A 14,218-nucleotide genomic window follows, 5' to 3' on the forward strand; every position below is an offset into this window, starting at 1 on the left:
TTTTCTTTTTAAAGCCTTTGTTCTGATATATGCTGCTTCTTTTTTCTCTTTTTTTTATAGCTGGAATCTGGGGAAGAGGTAGAAGTTGAAGAATTTTATGTGAAGTATAAGAACTTGTAAGTAAATGATAAAATAATTTGCCACCTTCCTATGCGTGAAATACTCAATATATTTTTATATTTCTCATTAAGCACTTCTCTTAGAGCAGTGATTCCCAGTCTTTGTGCCAGAACACATTTATCTGTTACATTACCAGGCTGAATATAGCACAAGTCATGGGTAGCAAGGAAAAACTCCAAAATAGGTTCAATCTATGCAATGGGAATTATACATGAACTTTCGTTTTATTTGAATGTGCACAAAAGAGCTGTAATTCACAAGCATAGAGATATTTATTTACAAATCTGGTTCTATTTATTACAATGTTTTACCATTAGCATGTCAGGAAATTAGTTTTGGATGGTATCACACCACTATAATTTATGGAAACTATTCTTTTAGTGTTGCACCATATTTATTATTAGCAGAAGCAGGTAATAAAAGTCTGGTTACATTATCCTATGGCAGTGAAGAATATGCACACCTAATTCTATATATACGGCAATGTTTCCTTTTCCCTGTAGTTCATATTTGCACTGCCAGTGGGCCACTCTGGAGGAACTGGAGAAAGACAAGAGGATTCAGCAAAAAATTAAGCGTTTTCGGGCAAAGCAAGGTCAAAACAAGTTCCTTTCCGAGGTAAGACCTGATCAGGTGGCGTACTGCGTCATGGTTTTATGTTGGAGCAATGATTGTATGTGTATTTGTGAGAGCTACGGTTACTTTGCTTAGTAGCATCTCACACTGTTGAGATTTCCTCGTTTTTGTGCAATAGTTACTTTCTAAGTTTGAGCAAACAGGAAGTTGGTTGGCTTCCTGTTGTCAGGATGTATATTGCGTATTTTGTCCTCGCGGCCTGAAAGATAAAGAATTGTGGGATGTCCTGATGCACTGATTGACAGCCTGCACTTCAAGGCAGATTGTCTCTTTTCTCACATATTCTGTAAATGATTAAGATTTGAACCTTAAGCTGAGAAATATAAGGCTTCATAATATCATTGATTCTATTTATTTGCAGTGTTGCATTGCCTACTTTTGAGAAAAATCAACACCCTTGGGATAGCTATGGGGGTATATTTACTAAACTGCAGGTTTGAAAAAGTGGAGATGTTGCCTATAGCAACCAAATTAGAGTCTAGAATTTATTTATTTAGCGCATTTTACAAAATGACAGCTAGAATGTGATTGGTTGCATTAGGCAACATCTGCGCTTTTTCAAACCCGCTGTTTACTAAATATACCCCATGGTGTTTGATTTTTGCTACTTTTAAGACTTCACATGTGTTTTACATGTGTTCTTAGTGTTTGTGAAACATATGTAAATGGACCTGATACAAGAAACAATTATATAGTTTTACCATACCCATTAGCATTCTTACTTGCTTTGAATATTTTTGCTGTACCGTTGCTTCGAACTCTACTTGCGGTTCGTGTGTTTGGCATGTTTAAATGCATCGCAAAGCCAAGGGAGACCTTTAAAATACTAGTAAAAACGCATATCTAATGCAAGTACACCAGTGGGCATGTTGCTTAAAGGTCTAAATTTCAAATTACATCTTTTTAAAGTGGTTTGACCAATTGGCTGTGTTTTATATGAACCTTAGTGAAAATAATCATAGTAATTTAAGCCTTTATTCCTTCATTTATTAAGTTTTATAGCAAGGTAAAGAAAGTTACATCATTCTCTACACTGGGCAGCACGGTGGCGTAGTGGTTAGCACTTCTGCCTCACAGCACTGGGGTCATGAGTTCAATTCCCGACCATGGCCTTATCTGTGTGGAGTTTGTATGTTCTCCCTGTGTTTGCGTGGGTTTCCTCCTGGTGCTCCGGTTTCCTCCCACACTCCAAAAACATACAAGTAGGTTAATTGGCTGCTATCAAAATTGACCCTAGTCTGTTTGTGTTAGGGAATTTAGACTGTAAGCTCCAATGGGGCAGGGACTGATGTGAGTGAGTTCTCTGTACAGCGCTGCGGAATCAGTGGCGCTATATAAATGGTGATGATGGTGGCTGATGAGTGGTAGTTTGCAGAATTATAGTAGTACTCCACTTAAAACTGATCAGAAATGTAATGGGGTTTTCCCTAAAAAAATGCTCTTTAATAAAAAAATAAATACATAGGCTGTGGTCACTGACTGTAATGTTACAACCCTTAGTCAAGGAGTTAATAGTGTTCTTCTGTCTGAGCTCGGGCTATTCATGCATATTCTGTTCTGTATCTCTACAAGAGCTAATTATGCAGAGGATTGTGCCTGTCCTTCTTAGATTTAGACAATTACCCACATGGGACTAAGCTTCTGATCACCAATTTAATTTCACTTAGATCTGTATGCAGCGCAAGAACAAGGGCCACGCGGGTAAAAGTCCTGAAGGCTTCCCTCCTGGTCTGCCAGAGACGCTCAATATTTAAGTTTGAATAAAAAATACATTTTCAATGGGGGGGTCAAAAATCGTTCTAACGTCTTCCCTGCAAACCACATAATCAGTGTCTCCTCAATAATCAGAATTTAGAAAAGCCATCTACAAATGTAAGGCTTGTTTTTAGTGTGCTTCATGAAACCCAATAGAAGAATAAAGCTGGAGCACGAATTTAGTGCAAGATATTATCAGCACACTTAAAGAACAAAGACTCTCTTGTTTTTTTTTTTAATTGAGTGATGTTTAGACATTTGTGTGTTTTTGTAATTTATTTTTAGAATGCTTTTATATGTTTGATTTTATATTGTTTGGCATATGGGGTGGCACCTGTCGTGTGTGTATATATAAGGCAGCACCCTTGTGGAGCACTTAGGAAGTATTTTTGTTTTCTGTACTGTATTAGTGTTTATTGATTTGTAAGACAGACAGGTGTCGGCAAAATAAAAAATTACCATGTTATATTGTGTATGTGTAAACGGTCTTTAAAGCCCACACTGCTGATGAATTAGCAGCAATTGGAGATCATTATCACACCATTGAAATAAATGTTTATTATAAAGAAAATATTTTTTTCCAGTCATTACTGCACTAAAGTACTTTTGTATACAGGTAATATTGGAGAACCTTTTTTTACTTTGCTGAAACGTTTCTACGAACCTAGAATATAGTCATAACATATATATATTTAACCAAATCTGTGACACTTGTTTCCTGGGATATATAAAATGTAACGCAGGCTCTCTCTTATACAGGGAGGATAGTGGTTAACTGACGCCAGCACTTACATTTAAGCCGCGCTCTTGCAAGCAGTGGTTTTTGAGAAATCGTGTGAGCTATAAGCCCTTTTCGATTGCTCATTAGTGAATTGTAATTTCACACTTCATTTAAAATATTCTTCAACTTTCTCCTGCTGTAAAAAGGTTTCACACAGTAATTAAGAGGCCCAGTTAACAAAGTCGGAGGAGTCTCTTACCCTCACGGGGAGCAATCCTGCTGAATTGTAGCATTTCAATTAGCATGTTTGAGGTTGTTGAGTCGGATTTCCATGTTTCTGTGACCCTAGCAGCACAAATACATTCTTGGTCGAGAGAGGTTTTCCCTCAGGAACACAGTAAATAAGACTCTGATTGTCCTATTTGTCAACAGATTGAAGATGATCTGTTTAATCCTGACTACGTGGAAGTCGATCGGTTATTGGATATCTCCAGCAGCACAGATGAGAAGGGAGAGGTAAATTGTATATTATTTTTAGTGTAATATGCTTTCATTTTGAACAATTGACAAACAACTTTCACCTGTAAAATATAAGAATCAATGAAACATTAATAAGATTAGTTTTCATAACTGTTCCATAATGGTTTGTAAAGGTTGGTAACCTGCAGTCTGAGACAGACGTGTCCTTAATGTTGTGCAGAGGCCTCCTGGGGGAAATGTTGGTGTAAGATGAAGGGGTTGCGTTGTGGAATTCTGGGGGGTTTGGGTTTTTCGCTGTGGCTGGCCCGGGGATTTTTTTTTTTGTTTTTCTTTTTGCATGTTTAGTTGTCTCTTTACTATATAACCTTTAAAACCTTTTTTTACCTATTAATGTATAAGACAATAAAATGATTATCTACTAACCTTGTAAAACCCTTTTTTGTAAAGCCTGTGACTCACTACTTGGTGAAGTGGTGTTCCCTCCCATACGAGGACAGTACATGGGAGCTGAAACAGGACTTGGATCCAGCAAAGATTGAAGAATTTGAGAAACTCCAGAGCAGGGAGCCAGAAACAGAACGCGTGGTAAGAATTGGCACAGCCAACCAGTGTTTTTATTTGAAAATAGCTCAGTTATGTGGTCTTTCGGAAAACCACTAATGGGATTTACTGCATTTGAAACAGGAGCGACCTCCTGCCGACGAGTGGAAGAAATCGGAGAGTTCCAGGGAGTATAAAAACAATAACAGTCTCAGGGAATACCAGTTGGAGGGAGTGAACTGGCTGCTGTTCAATTGGTATAACACGTAAGTATTTTTCCCCATTCTCCTAGCAGTAGCTTTAGTAAACTTTAATGGCTTTTGTTTCATGGCATAGTTTAACCTCGCAGATTTTATTGGCATCTTAGGACTAAGGTTTATACTCTATATAAAAAAATAAATGTGGAAAACCATATTTTACTGTGCTTGCATCTTTTATAAGCTTGTTTTCTCTGCGAAAGTTAGGAAAGCTTTAAGAGAGTTTGACGACCTCTTTTAACCCTTGCTGTGAACGTCGATAATCTGCGTTCATGCTGTGTGATTATGTCAACTAGTGGAACATAAGACAGCTGCACCTCCGTACTCTTTAGGAATCCCCGGCCTGTAATCATGCATGTGATGGGAATGTTTTGCGTGTAGAGAGAGTGAATCATAGCCGCATACATCATTGCTGGATTTACTCTCACGCGTTACATGTACTCCGTTGCAGCTGTTGAGAGATGATGCATACTTTCCAGACTAGAAGCTACAGAGGGAAAGTTTACCTTCTCACACCATATAATGATGAATTGGGCCAGAAGATGTGCTGTGTGACTTGTTTCTGGAAGTGTGGGGATTTATTTACTTTTAAATGTTTTTGTTTTTAACGTACTCTGTGTTTTTAAGGCCATATTGGTTAGTTCTGAGCATTATGGGAGGTGTAGTTCAACAGTTGGTGCTGATGCTTGGTGAACAGAGCGTTATGGGAACAGTATTGTGGGAAAAAGTTGTTTATTTTTTTTATGCAGAATATAGGCTTGTGCAGTATAGCTCAGGCTTCTTACGCTATGGACAAACACTGTTGGTTTATTTATGATAATACTATGTGCCTGTATGCGCCATAGTGAAAAGTGGTAGGATATTGAGATTTTCTTGTTTTTGCAGAATCTTTTCCAGCTAAATAGGTAGCATTTATATGTATCTAAAGAACATGAATGTAAACTCTACAATTTTAACCATCTTAACATAGATTGTCAAAGGGATTATTGATGGCACGTAACACGGAACATTCATGTCCATTCACGGGGTAAAACAGTAATTGGATAACTATAAATGCTGCTTGTTGAATTCATTTATTTTAATTCCGTTCATGGGCAGTCATTATGTAAAATTGTCAGGGAATGTGCATGTTTTATTTAGCATCGCTATCTGTGAGCCTACATTTGCTGTCTGTTCACTATGTTGTCAACGGAGTGATGGAAATAAACCACTCATGTACGTACTCTATGAAATCTAAGCAGGATTGTTTTATAACTTTACTGCACATTTGGCCATAAAGTGAGGCAGCAAGCCAGAATTACAAGTAACAATATTACACCTTGGTGTTTTGCATTGTGCGAATGCTGTAGCATTGTGCTGTTAGTGTCTCTAGCTAATTTCCAACACTTTTTACTTTGTAGACGAAATTGCATCTTAGCAGATGAGATGGGTTTGGGCAAAACCATCCAATCCATCACGTTCCTGTATGAGATATTTTTAAAGGGCATTCACGGTCCATATCTGGTCATTGCTCCACTGTCGACAATCCCAAACTGGGAGAGAGAATTCCGCACATGGACAGAGCTGAATGTGATCGTTTATCACGGAAGCCAAGCAAGCAGGAAAACAATACAACTCTATGAAATGTACTTTAAAGATCCACAGGTGGGTTTAAGGAAAAGAAACTGTCTTCCAGTCATTTTTGGGTAAATTCTGCAAAATAAAGGTCCATAGTGAGATTTTTGGAGCGCTCACATTCCACCAGTCTGTTGTATCTATGTAAACATAGACCCATACACACTTCCACACTAAAGTAGGGTTAAAAAGAAAAGAAATGGATCGTTCTTGGTATCATTATATTTGGTTTAAATTACATTATATTTGCAAGGCCATGTTTGTTATATTGACAGCTAAGTGATTGAATACCAGTGTCACCAGTATTTCATTGTGTGCTCTGGTTTGAGCGGTTTACTATACAACTGAAAATAGTGCATTTTCTGTGGATGTAAGGAACACAAGTCACGTTTCTGAACTAAGAACAGGGCTGGAGTAGCTCACTGCAGTAAATTTTATGCCTTGGCCTAGTGTGGTTTAGAGTGGGTGTTTTTCAAGAATATAGCTATTTGCTTAGTTTTGGTTTTTTTCCCAATCACAGGTCAGTAATTCTTTTGAGGTAGCAATATGTGGCACACCAGCTGTAGCAAGTCTCTGTTTGTTAGTTTATAATCTCCCCAGCCTTACTGATGAGTTAATCTACATTTTATTATTTTCTCTTATTAGGGACGAGCAATAAAGGGTGCCTATAAATTCCATGCCATCATTACAACGTTTGAGATGATTCTGACAGACTGTCCTGAGCTCCGAAACATACACTGGCGATGTGTGGTCATTGACGAGGCTCACCGGCTGAAGAACAGAAACTGCAAACTATTGGAAGGACTAAAGATGATGGATCTGGTGAGTATACCTAGCACGTGTCTAAGTAGGGTGGCTGGTTATTCCTATATCCGAAACATGTATGGTAAATCTCAGTGCTTTGTACCTTCTCTGTATTCCGGTGTATACCTCTTTCCATGCACATGTTTCTGCTGCATCGTGTGATTTAGTGACAGGATGTGCCACGTGTGATTGCTGGATCAGCACAGCCTGGCTCTGGGGCTAAAGTTGGAACTGACATCTGCTCTTCAAGGAATTGAATGGAAAATGAGCGACTTTCATACCCTATATTTGTGGGATTGGATTTCGTACTATATTGTGGGTTATAGCGAGGCTCTGTAACCTGTGGCTGTCCAGCTGTGCAGCACACTGGGTGTGAGTGTAATATAGAGCCTATTCCTGGTTACGGTGTTTTCCTGGTATTTAACTCGTCAATAGAACGTTTTTGTTTTTTTTTTAAAGCACAACACCCACAATTTTCTGGTGGTTAGTGTTGATTGTATTTTTTGGACTGAGCCAGCATTATGTATAATGCACCCTGTCCATTTACTATTCACTATCTTCACTGAGACGTAAGGCAACTTTGTGAATCATTGCCAGAAATACATTTCACTATATTTTGTATGTTATGTTTTTTGCCTTGAATTAGGCAACAATTGTTGATTGCAGTGTCCTATAATTCATAATCTTGGGATATTAAAAGTGAATTGGCTTATGCTTTAGCACCTGTTTCTTGGGCCTGATGCACCTTTTGTATAGCACTGAATTTCCCACCTCCAAACCTAAGCTAAGCATTGCGTGCCTATAAAGTCAGCTATCATTTAAGGACAGTGAAAAGGTTCTGCCTTTTTTGTGCAATAGCAGTTGGGTCTCCGAGGTTTCATTCTTCCCTTGCTGTGTTTTCAGGAACACAAAGTGCTGCTAACAGGGACCCCTTTGCAAAACACTGTGGAAGAGCTCTTCAGCCTGCTGAATTTCCTAGAGCCAGAACGCTTCCCTTCAGAGAGCAACTTCATGCAGGAGTTTGGTGATCTAAAAACTGAAGAACAGGTACAATAAAAGGGAAATTTACTCTTGTTCTCAAATAGCTGAGCTCTCAGAAGCTGTTGAAGTGAAATACAACACACAGATAAAATGTGCAAGAAATTGTAGTGAAGAGAGAAGCCGTTCTTTTGTGTTGGTTTGTGGCTCGGGCAGATATTTATATATCGTACTATAAAAGTAGCACTCTTCTATGATTTGTCATGGGTTTTTCTGTTTATTATTTATTTTTGTCAATACTGACCCTAGGTACAAAAACTTCAAGGAATCCTGAAACCAATGATGTTAAGACGTCTTAAGGAAGACGTTGAGAAGAACTTGGCCCCAAAGGAAGAAACCATTATTGAAGTAGAGCTGACCAACATCCAGAAGAAATATTACAGAGCCATCCTGGAGAAAAACTTTACTTTTCTCTCCAAAGGAGGAGGTGGTGGCCACGCAAATGTCCCTAACCTGCTAAACACTATGATGGAGCTGAGGAAATGCTGCAATCATCCTTACCTTATTAATGGTGAGCGTGCAGATCCTTCAAAGTATTTCACTGAGCCAGTTCTTCTGCACCTTAAAGGGTTTAATCTATTCTCTGCCTTTATTTACGGTTCATATTCAGTGGACTGTGCACCAAGGTTGTGCACAGACCTGTTCTTAATAATAAATGTAGAAAGTCACTTTAAGGTCACACATGTTAATCTGTTTTTAATGGCAGGTGGACTTTGGTTTTGTAATGGTGTCTGTCCCCAGCTTATTTGTCAACTACATGGCCTCACAAATTGCATATATTTGCTTTTAGTGTGGCAGAGGCCAGTAGAATACAGATGAGCTACTGACGTATTCTATAGCTGCTTTGACTTGTAAAGTAATATGGTCTGTGTGCTATTGTGATTTAAGCATCCTTATTTGTTAGTTTTTGTATTGTTTAGAGGCATTGCATGCGTGTGCACCATCTAAAGTGGTAAAGCAGAGATTACGTTGTGAACTCTTTTTACAGCCCCATTTGGGATATTCTTTTGAGCATTTTAACATAGTTCGAGAAACCAGACACTTGTAAGATCTATTGCTCCTGTTGTAGCCACTGAATATTGTAAGGGCGACGTGTCCTTATCATGTATTCTCTATTTACCATACAAACCTTACGGCATTTACTAAGATTTCGCTTCCCCCACATAATACTTTGCAACCATTGATTTTACCTTGCAGCTACTTGCATACTCAATTAGGTTTCCGGTAACGCGCGTTACCGCGGAACCTGCGCATTATTGACTGTAATACGGTACCACAATAACGCAGATTTTCGTAAGGGCACCCAATGGGGTCCGCACGAAAATCCACGTTATTGTAGTACCGTGGATTTACTTTGCGGCCTGTTCCGGCGCGTGCAATTGAATATGCCCCTAAAATGTAAATGTGTTCAGACGGGCGCATTAATCCTTCAGCTGAAAAAGTGTTGCTTTAATGTAGCCTATCGCAGCAAAGACTAAATATTACCTGCGATTTGTCACTAAAGTGTGTGTGTGTGTGTATATATGAATGAATGTGTGTATATAGAGATATATATAATTAATTACGTTTTTGTGATCACTGTGTAATAAACTTGTTAGACTTTGGGAGCCAGTGTTGATCTCTGAACTATATTTTTGCCTTGTGTTACAAAAACATTTTAATATTGTATTCTTGCCTTTGTGCTGTGTAGAGAAGCCTATTTAGTCTGTTTTTTGCAGCTCTTTGTTACAATCACAAATGCATTGTGCCGTAGACTCTAATAGTACTTGGTGGCTCACTGTTCATTTTAATACAATACATTGTAGAAGTATAACAAGAGCATAGTGCTAAATAGCTGAACAGCAGTTTGCAGCGAGATAGGAAATTTTAGTTGTTGTCACTTTAAAGGCGCATCTGCATTTCCACCTAAGCCCCTCATAAAACTGTTTGCAAATTATATTTAATTACAACCTGGTAACCTGCAGTGATTGATGTGCAGCGTCCTACAGCCCCTATTTCCTTTTCCCTTAGGCTAGGACTCTCTCACTCACAATAACATTTTTAGACAAGGCTGTCACTTGTGGGGGCGGATTTCATCCTGGGCAGTTTGCCCCAGGCTCCGTGCTGCTGACTCAGTCAGGAACCTCATGTACCGTCTGTTTGGATGTTGTATGCTGGCTTGTGCTTTCCTCTGAGCCCTGCTTGCGTTTTCTGCCCTTGGAAGCTGAGCCTTCCCCTTAAGCATTTGATATGAGTTACCTTTACAATAGTAAAGATAACTCGTTAGCCAACCCTACAGCCACCTAATCCTCGTCACATCCTGTTTCAAGAGTTCTCAATCAATTAGCGAGCACACCAAAGCGCTTACTTAATATGGGATGGTCGGTCTGCAGTGGCAATGAAAGGGTTAATAGATCTTTATGGTTGTGGTTCAGACGTATCTGCTTAAAGCTGCATCAACATTTTAAAACTGTAAACTTGTAGAATTCAAGTCACGTACTACTGATCTACTTCAAGTGCACTCCATGGGATATAATTGGTGTGTCTATTTAAAGTGTCCTCAGTGTTACACTTGGCAGAAAAATAATAGATCTATTTGATATGTTTGTATGCTAATTTTGCCTTGATTTAACTAGTTGTCAGATGTTAGCATAACGGTGCTATTGGTTAGCAGAGGATGATTACTTCAGTGCAGCTATTGCTGGAGTGCCAGGATGTACCGCTGTACAGTTTGAAATGGTCCTTTATTAAACGCTGAACTTCTTGTCATCACTGAATTTCTACAGGGACAATACCTATTTTATTGTATTTTTGTTTTAACCATTTTGATGCCAACCACGTGGCCTTTGGAGGAATAGTATTGGGTTGCGGGTACTGAGATGCTACACTTTCCCTCCTCCCATTTACCTACAGTCTCTAAATCTCTGTAGGTGCTGAAGAGAAAATTTTGGAAGAATTTAAAGAAGCGCACAGCGGTGACTTTCCAGAATTTCCGCTCCAGGCTATGATCCAGGCCGCTGGCAAACTAGTTCTGATTGACAAGCTGCTGCCAAAACTGAAATCTGGTGGCCACAGGGTACTCATCTTCTCCCAGATGGTGCGTTGTTTGGACATTCTGGAAGACTACCTCATACAACGCAGGTGAATATGTGCGCCAGCTCGAATGCATTGTCTTCCACAGATAGCTCCCAGTTAGGTTTACTGCTTAAACCTAAAGTTTTAAAGTCCACAACGGCTGCCCACCTTAGTCCATGTCTTATTACTCTTTAAATATCTGAAGTTGGGAGATAATCTTCAGTTTCTGCTTTTTTTTTTAAATAAAAATATCCATATGTCATTAAAAATAAGAGAACCCCATAAATACTGCCAGTTTCATGTCGCCAAGATTTATTGATTGGGATTCAATCCCCAGAGGAAGTTCAGATTCCCCTAGCATACAGATGTGACTGGGAACAGCGGGGCTAGACTCACTGCAGTGCTGCTGAACAGGCATCTGCCGCCAGCAGGCAGAGAGCAGCCCTCATTGCAATTCCGCTCACAAGTTTGCAGTTGAAATACATCAACCTTTTCGAGGAGGATGTTGGTGGCTTTTGTTTTAAGTAAATAGAATAAATTGAAGTACTGGTCTTGATGATAACCCTTCCTTTTCAGATACCCTTATGAGAGAATTGATGGCAGAGTGAGAGGCAACCTTCGCCAGGCTGCAATTGACAGATTCTCTAAGCCTGATTCTGATAGGTTTGTCTTCCTGCTGTGTACAAGGGCAGGAGGTCTGGGCATTAATTTAACTGCTGCTGATACTTGCATTATCTTTGATTCTGACTGGAACCCCCAGAATGACCTTCAGGTAAGTGCTTTTGCTGTATTGTATAATCTGCTTTTTGAAGTATGAATCTTAAATTGTTATAGTTATGTGATTTACGTTGCCAATTTTCATGTTTACATTTGTCATGGCAAAATTAATTTTAATTGGATGAATTAACTGTCCAACCTGTACCATGAGGCTGTGTTGTAGTAAATTTTTGTTTAAAATTATTAGCGTTAAACATTTGCTATGGTTTCCACTAAGAAATTACATGGTGCTTCTAAAATAATTTAACGTGCAGTGAATTTACAGGTTTTTGACACATTTCTTGGTGCAATTCTTTAGGCTCAGGCTCGATGCCATCGGATTGGGCAGAGTAAATCTGTGAAAATTTATCGGCTGATCACAAGGAATTCTTACGAGCGGGAGATGTTTGATAAGGCCAGCTTGAAGCTTGGCCTGGACAAGGCAGTATTGCAGTCTATGAGTGGAAGAGAGAACGCTACAAATGGGGTAAGTCTGCAGCATTTTTTATCGGGTTATTATTTTTAATATGTTAGTTTTGTTCTGTGACATCTGATATCTAATATAAAGAGTCCTTGGGGTAAATGTATCAAGTTAAAAGTTTTCCCGACGGGTTTGAAAAACCAATCAGATTCTAGCTATCATTTATTTAGTACATTCTACAAAATGATAGCTAGAATCTAATTGGTTGCTATAGGCAACATCTCCACTTTTCAAACCCGCCAGAAAACTCGGCTTGATACATTTATGTCTATTTGTCATGTGTTTTGTAAATGTCCGCACAAATTGTAGCACATAGCATTTATTTTTTTTGTGTGTATAATTTGTTCTGAGTTTAATGTCCAGAGGTTTGGCACGCGGATGTATGCACTAAAGACAATATACAATATAGAAGACACAATACAAGTATTTTACATAATACAATAAGCACTCACACCTGTGTTGTGCCATTTTTCCACATGGAAGGTGTATATATAATGAGCCATATTTAGCATAGATAACTAAATGTTCTCTCTGCTGCCTTCGACACCGTCGACCTCCTCCACACCCTCCAATCCTTTGGCCTCTCCGGCTCAGTCTTGTCCTGGTTCACCTGTTACCTTGCTGGCCGTTCCTTCTCCGTCACTACCTCTGGGTCTCTCTCCCCCCCGTCCACCCTTCCAGTCGGGGTCCCTCAGGGCTCTGTTCTGGGACCCTTACTCTTCTCCTTATACACCTCTTCCATGGGTGAACTCATCAGCTCCTACGGCCTCAACTACCACGTCTACGCCGACGACACCCAGCTGTACCTCTCCTCTCCTGATCTCTCTCCCTCCTCTCTAGGGTGTCCGCCTGCCTCTCTGCCATCTCCTCCTGGATGTCCTCCCGATTCCTCAAACTCCACCTCGCCAAAACTGAACTCCTAGTCTTTCCTCCCGCTCACACCTCGCCCCCTTCTGACCTCTCTATCACTGTCGACAACACCTCTATCTCCCCTGTCCCCCAACTTCGCTGCCTCTGTGTCATCCTCGACTCCTCTCTCTCCTTTGGCCCCCACATTCTCTCTCTCGCTAAATCTTGTCGTTTCCAGCTGCGCAACATCGCTCGCATCCAGCCCTTCCTCTCCCAAGATGCCACCAAATGTCTTATTCACTCTCTGATCATCTCCCGTTTGGACTACTGCAACCTCCTCCTCACTGGCCTCCTCCAATCTCGTCTTGCTCCCCTTCGATCTGTTCTTAACGCAGCTGCTAGGCTTATCTTCCTTTCTCGCCGCTCCTCATCTGTCTCGCCCCTCTACCAATCCCTTCACTGGCTCCCCTTCCCCTACAGAATCCTCTTCAAGCTCCTCACTCTTACATACAAGGCCCTCGCCAACTCCACTGCACCCTACATCTCCACCCTCCTCTCTATTCATGCTCCATCCCGCCAACTCCGATCTGCCAATGACCGTCGCCTCTCTTCCCCCCCTGATCACCTCCTCCCATGCGCGTATCCAAGACTTCGCCCGCGCTGCCCCCCTCCACTGGAACAAGCTCCCTCCCTCCATCAGAACTTCCCCTAATCTGTCCAGTTTCAAATGGGCTTTAAAGACCCACCTTTTTCTTAAAGCCTTCCAGTCTCCCACTTAATTACCCACCTTTCTTATGTCTCTTCCCCTTCATTCCCCTTCCCTTATCCTTATCCTCCGTTCCTCCTTCTCTCCCCCGTGTCTCTCTGTCTGTCTACCCCCTCCCCTTATATTGTACGCTTCTTTGAGCAGGGTCACCCTCTCCTCCTGTCTTCACCACTTTTAACTCTGCTCTCCAGCTACCTTGCCCTCCTCCTCCAGGACCCTCTTCCCCCTTCCCGTGCCATCTCACTTCCTCCTCTCCCCCCTGGGGGTCTCCCTGTCATCCGTGCCTTCCTTCCTTGGGCTCTGTCGTATGCGGACCTTCCCCTCTCCCTTCCCCCACCTCTAGCTGT

General features: G+C 40.6%; 1 protein-coding gene across 1 annotated transcript in view; it reads left to right on the forward strand.

Annotated features, from left to right (window-relative positions):
- Positions 1-12,324, forward strand: part of CHD7 (chromodomain helicase DNA binding protein 7) — a 66,623-nt gene extending 54,299 nt beyond the window's left edge. The window contains exons 7-18 of the mRNA XM_075213563.1: positions 61-116; positions 624-738; positions 3,665-3,748; positions 4,160-4,297; positions 4,397-4,518; positions 5,910-6,153; positions 6,769-6,945; positions 7,831-7,974; positions 8,215-8,476; positions 10,875-11,085; positions 11,596-11,791; positions 12,095-12,324. Of these exons, the coding sequence (XP_075069664.1) occupies positions 61-116; positions 624-738; positions 3,665-3,748; positions 4,160-4,297; positions 4,397-4,518; positions 5,910-6,153; positions 6,769-6,945; positions 7,831-7,974; positions 8,215-8,476; positions 10,875-11,085; positions 11,596-11,791; positions 12,095-12,301 (1,956 nt within the window). The 3' untranslated portion in view covers positions 12,302-12,324. The remainder of the gene's footprint in view (positions 1-60; positions 117-623; positions 739-3,664; positions 3,749-4,159; positions 4,298-4,396; positions 4,519-5,909; positions 6,154-6,768; positions 6,946-7,830; positions 7,975-8,214; positions 8,477-10,874; positions 11,086-11,595; positions 11,792-12,094) is intronic.
- Positions 12,325-14,218: the final 1,894 nt, after the last annotated feature.

The sequence above is a fragment of the Mixophyes fleayi genome, chromosome 5, assembly GCF_038048845.1.
Source record: "Mixophyes fleayi isolate aMixFle1 chromosome 5, aMixFle1.hap1, whole genome shotgun sequence".
NCBI lineage: Eukaryota > Metazoa > Chordata > Amphibia > Anura > Limnodynastidae > Mixophyes > Mixophyes fleayi.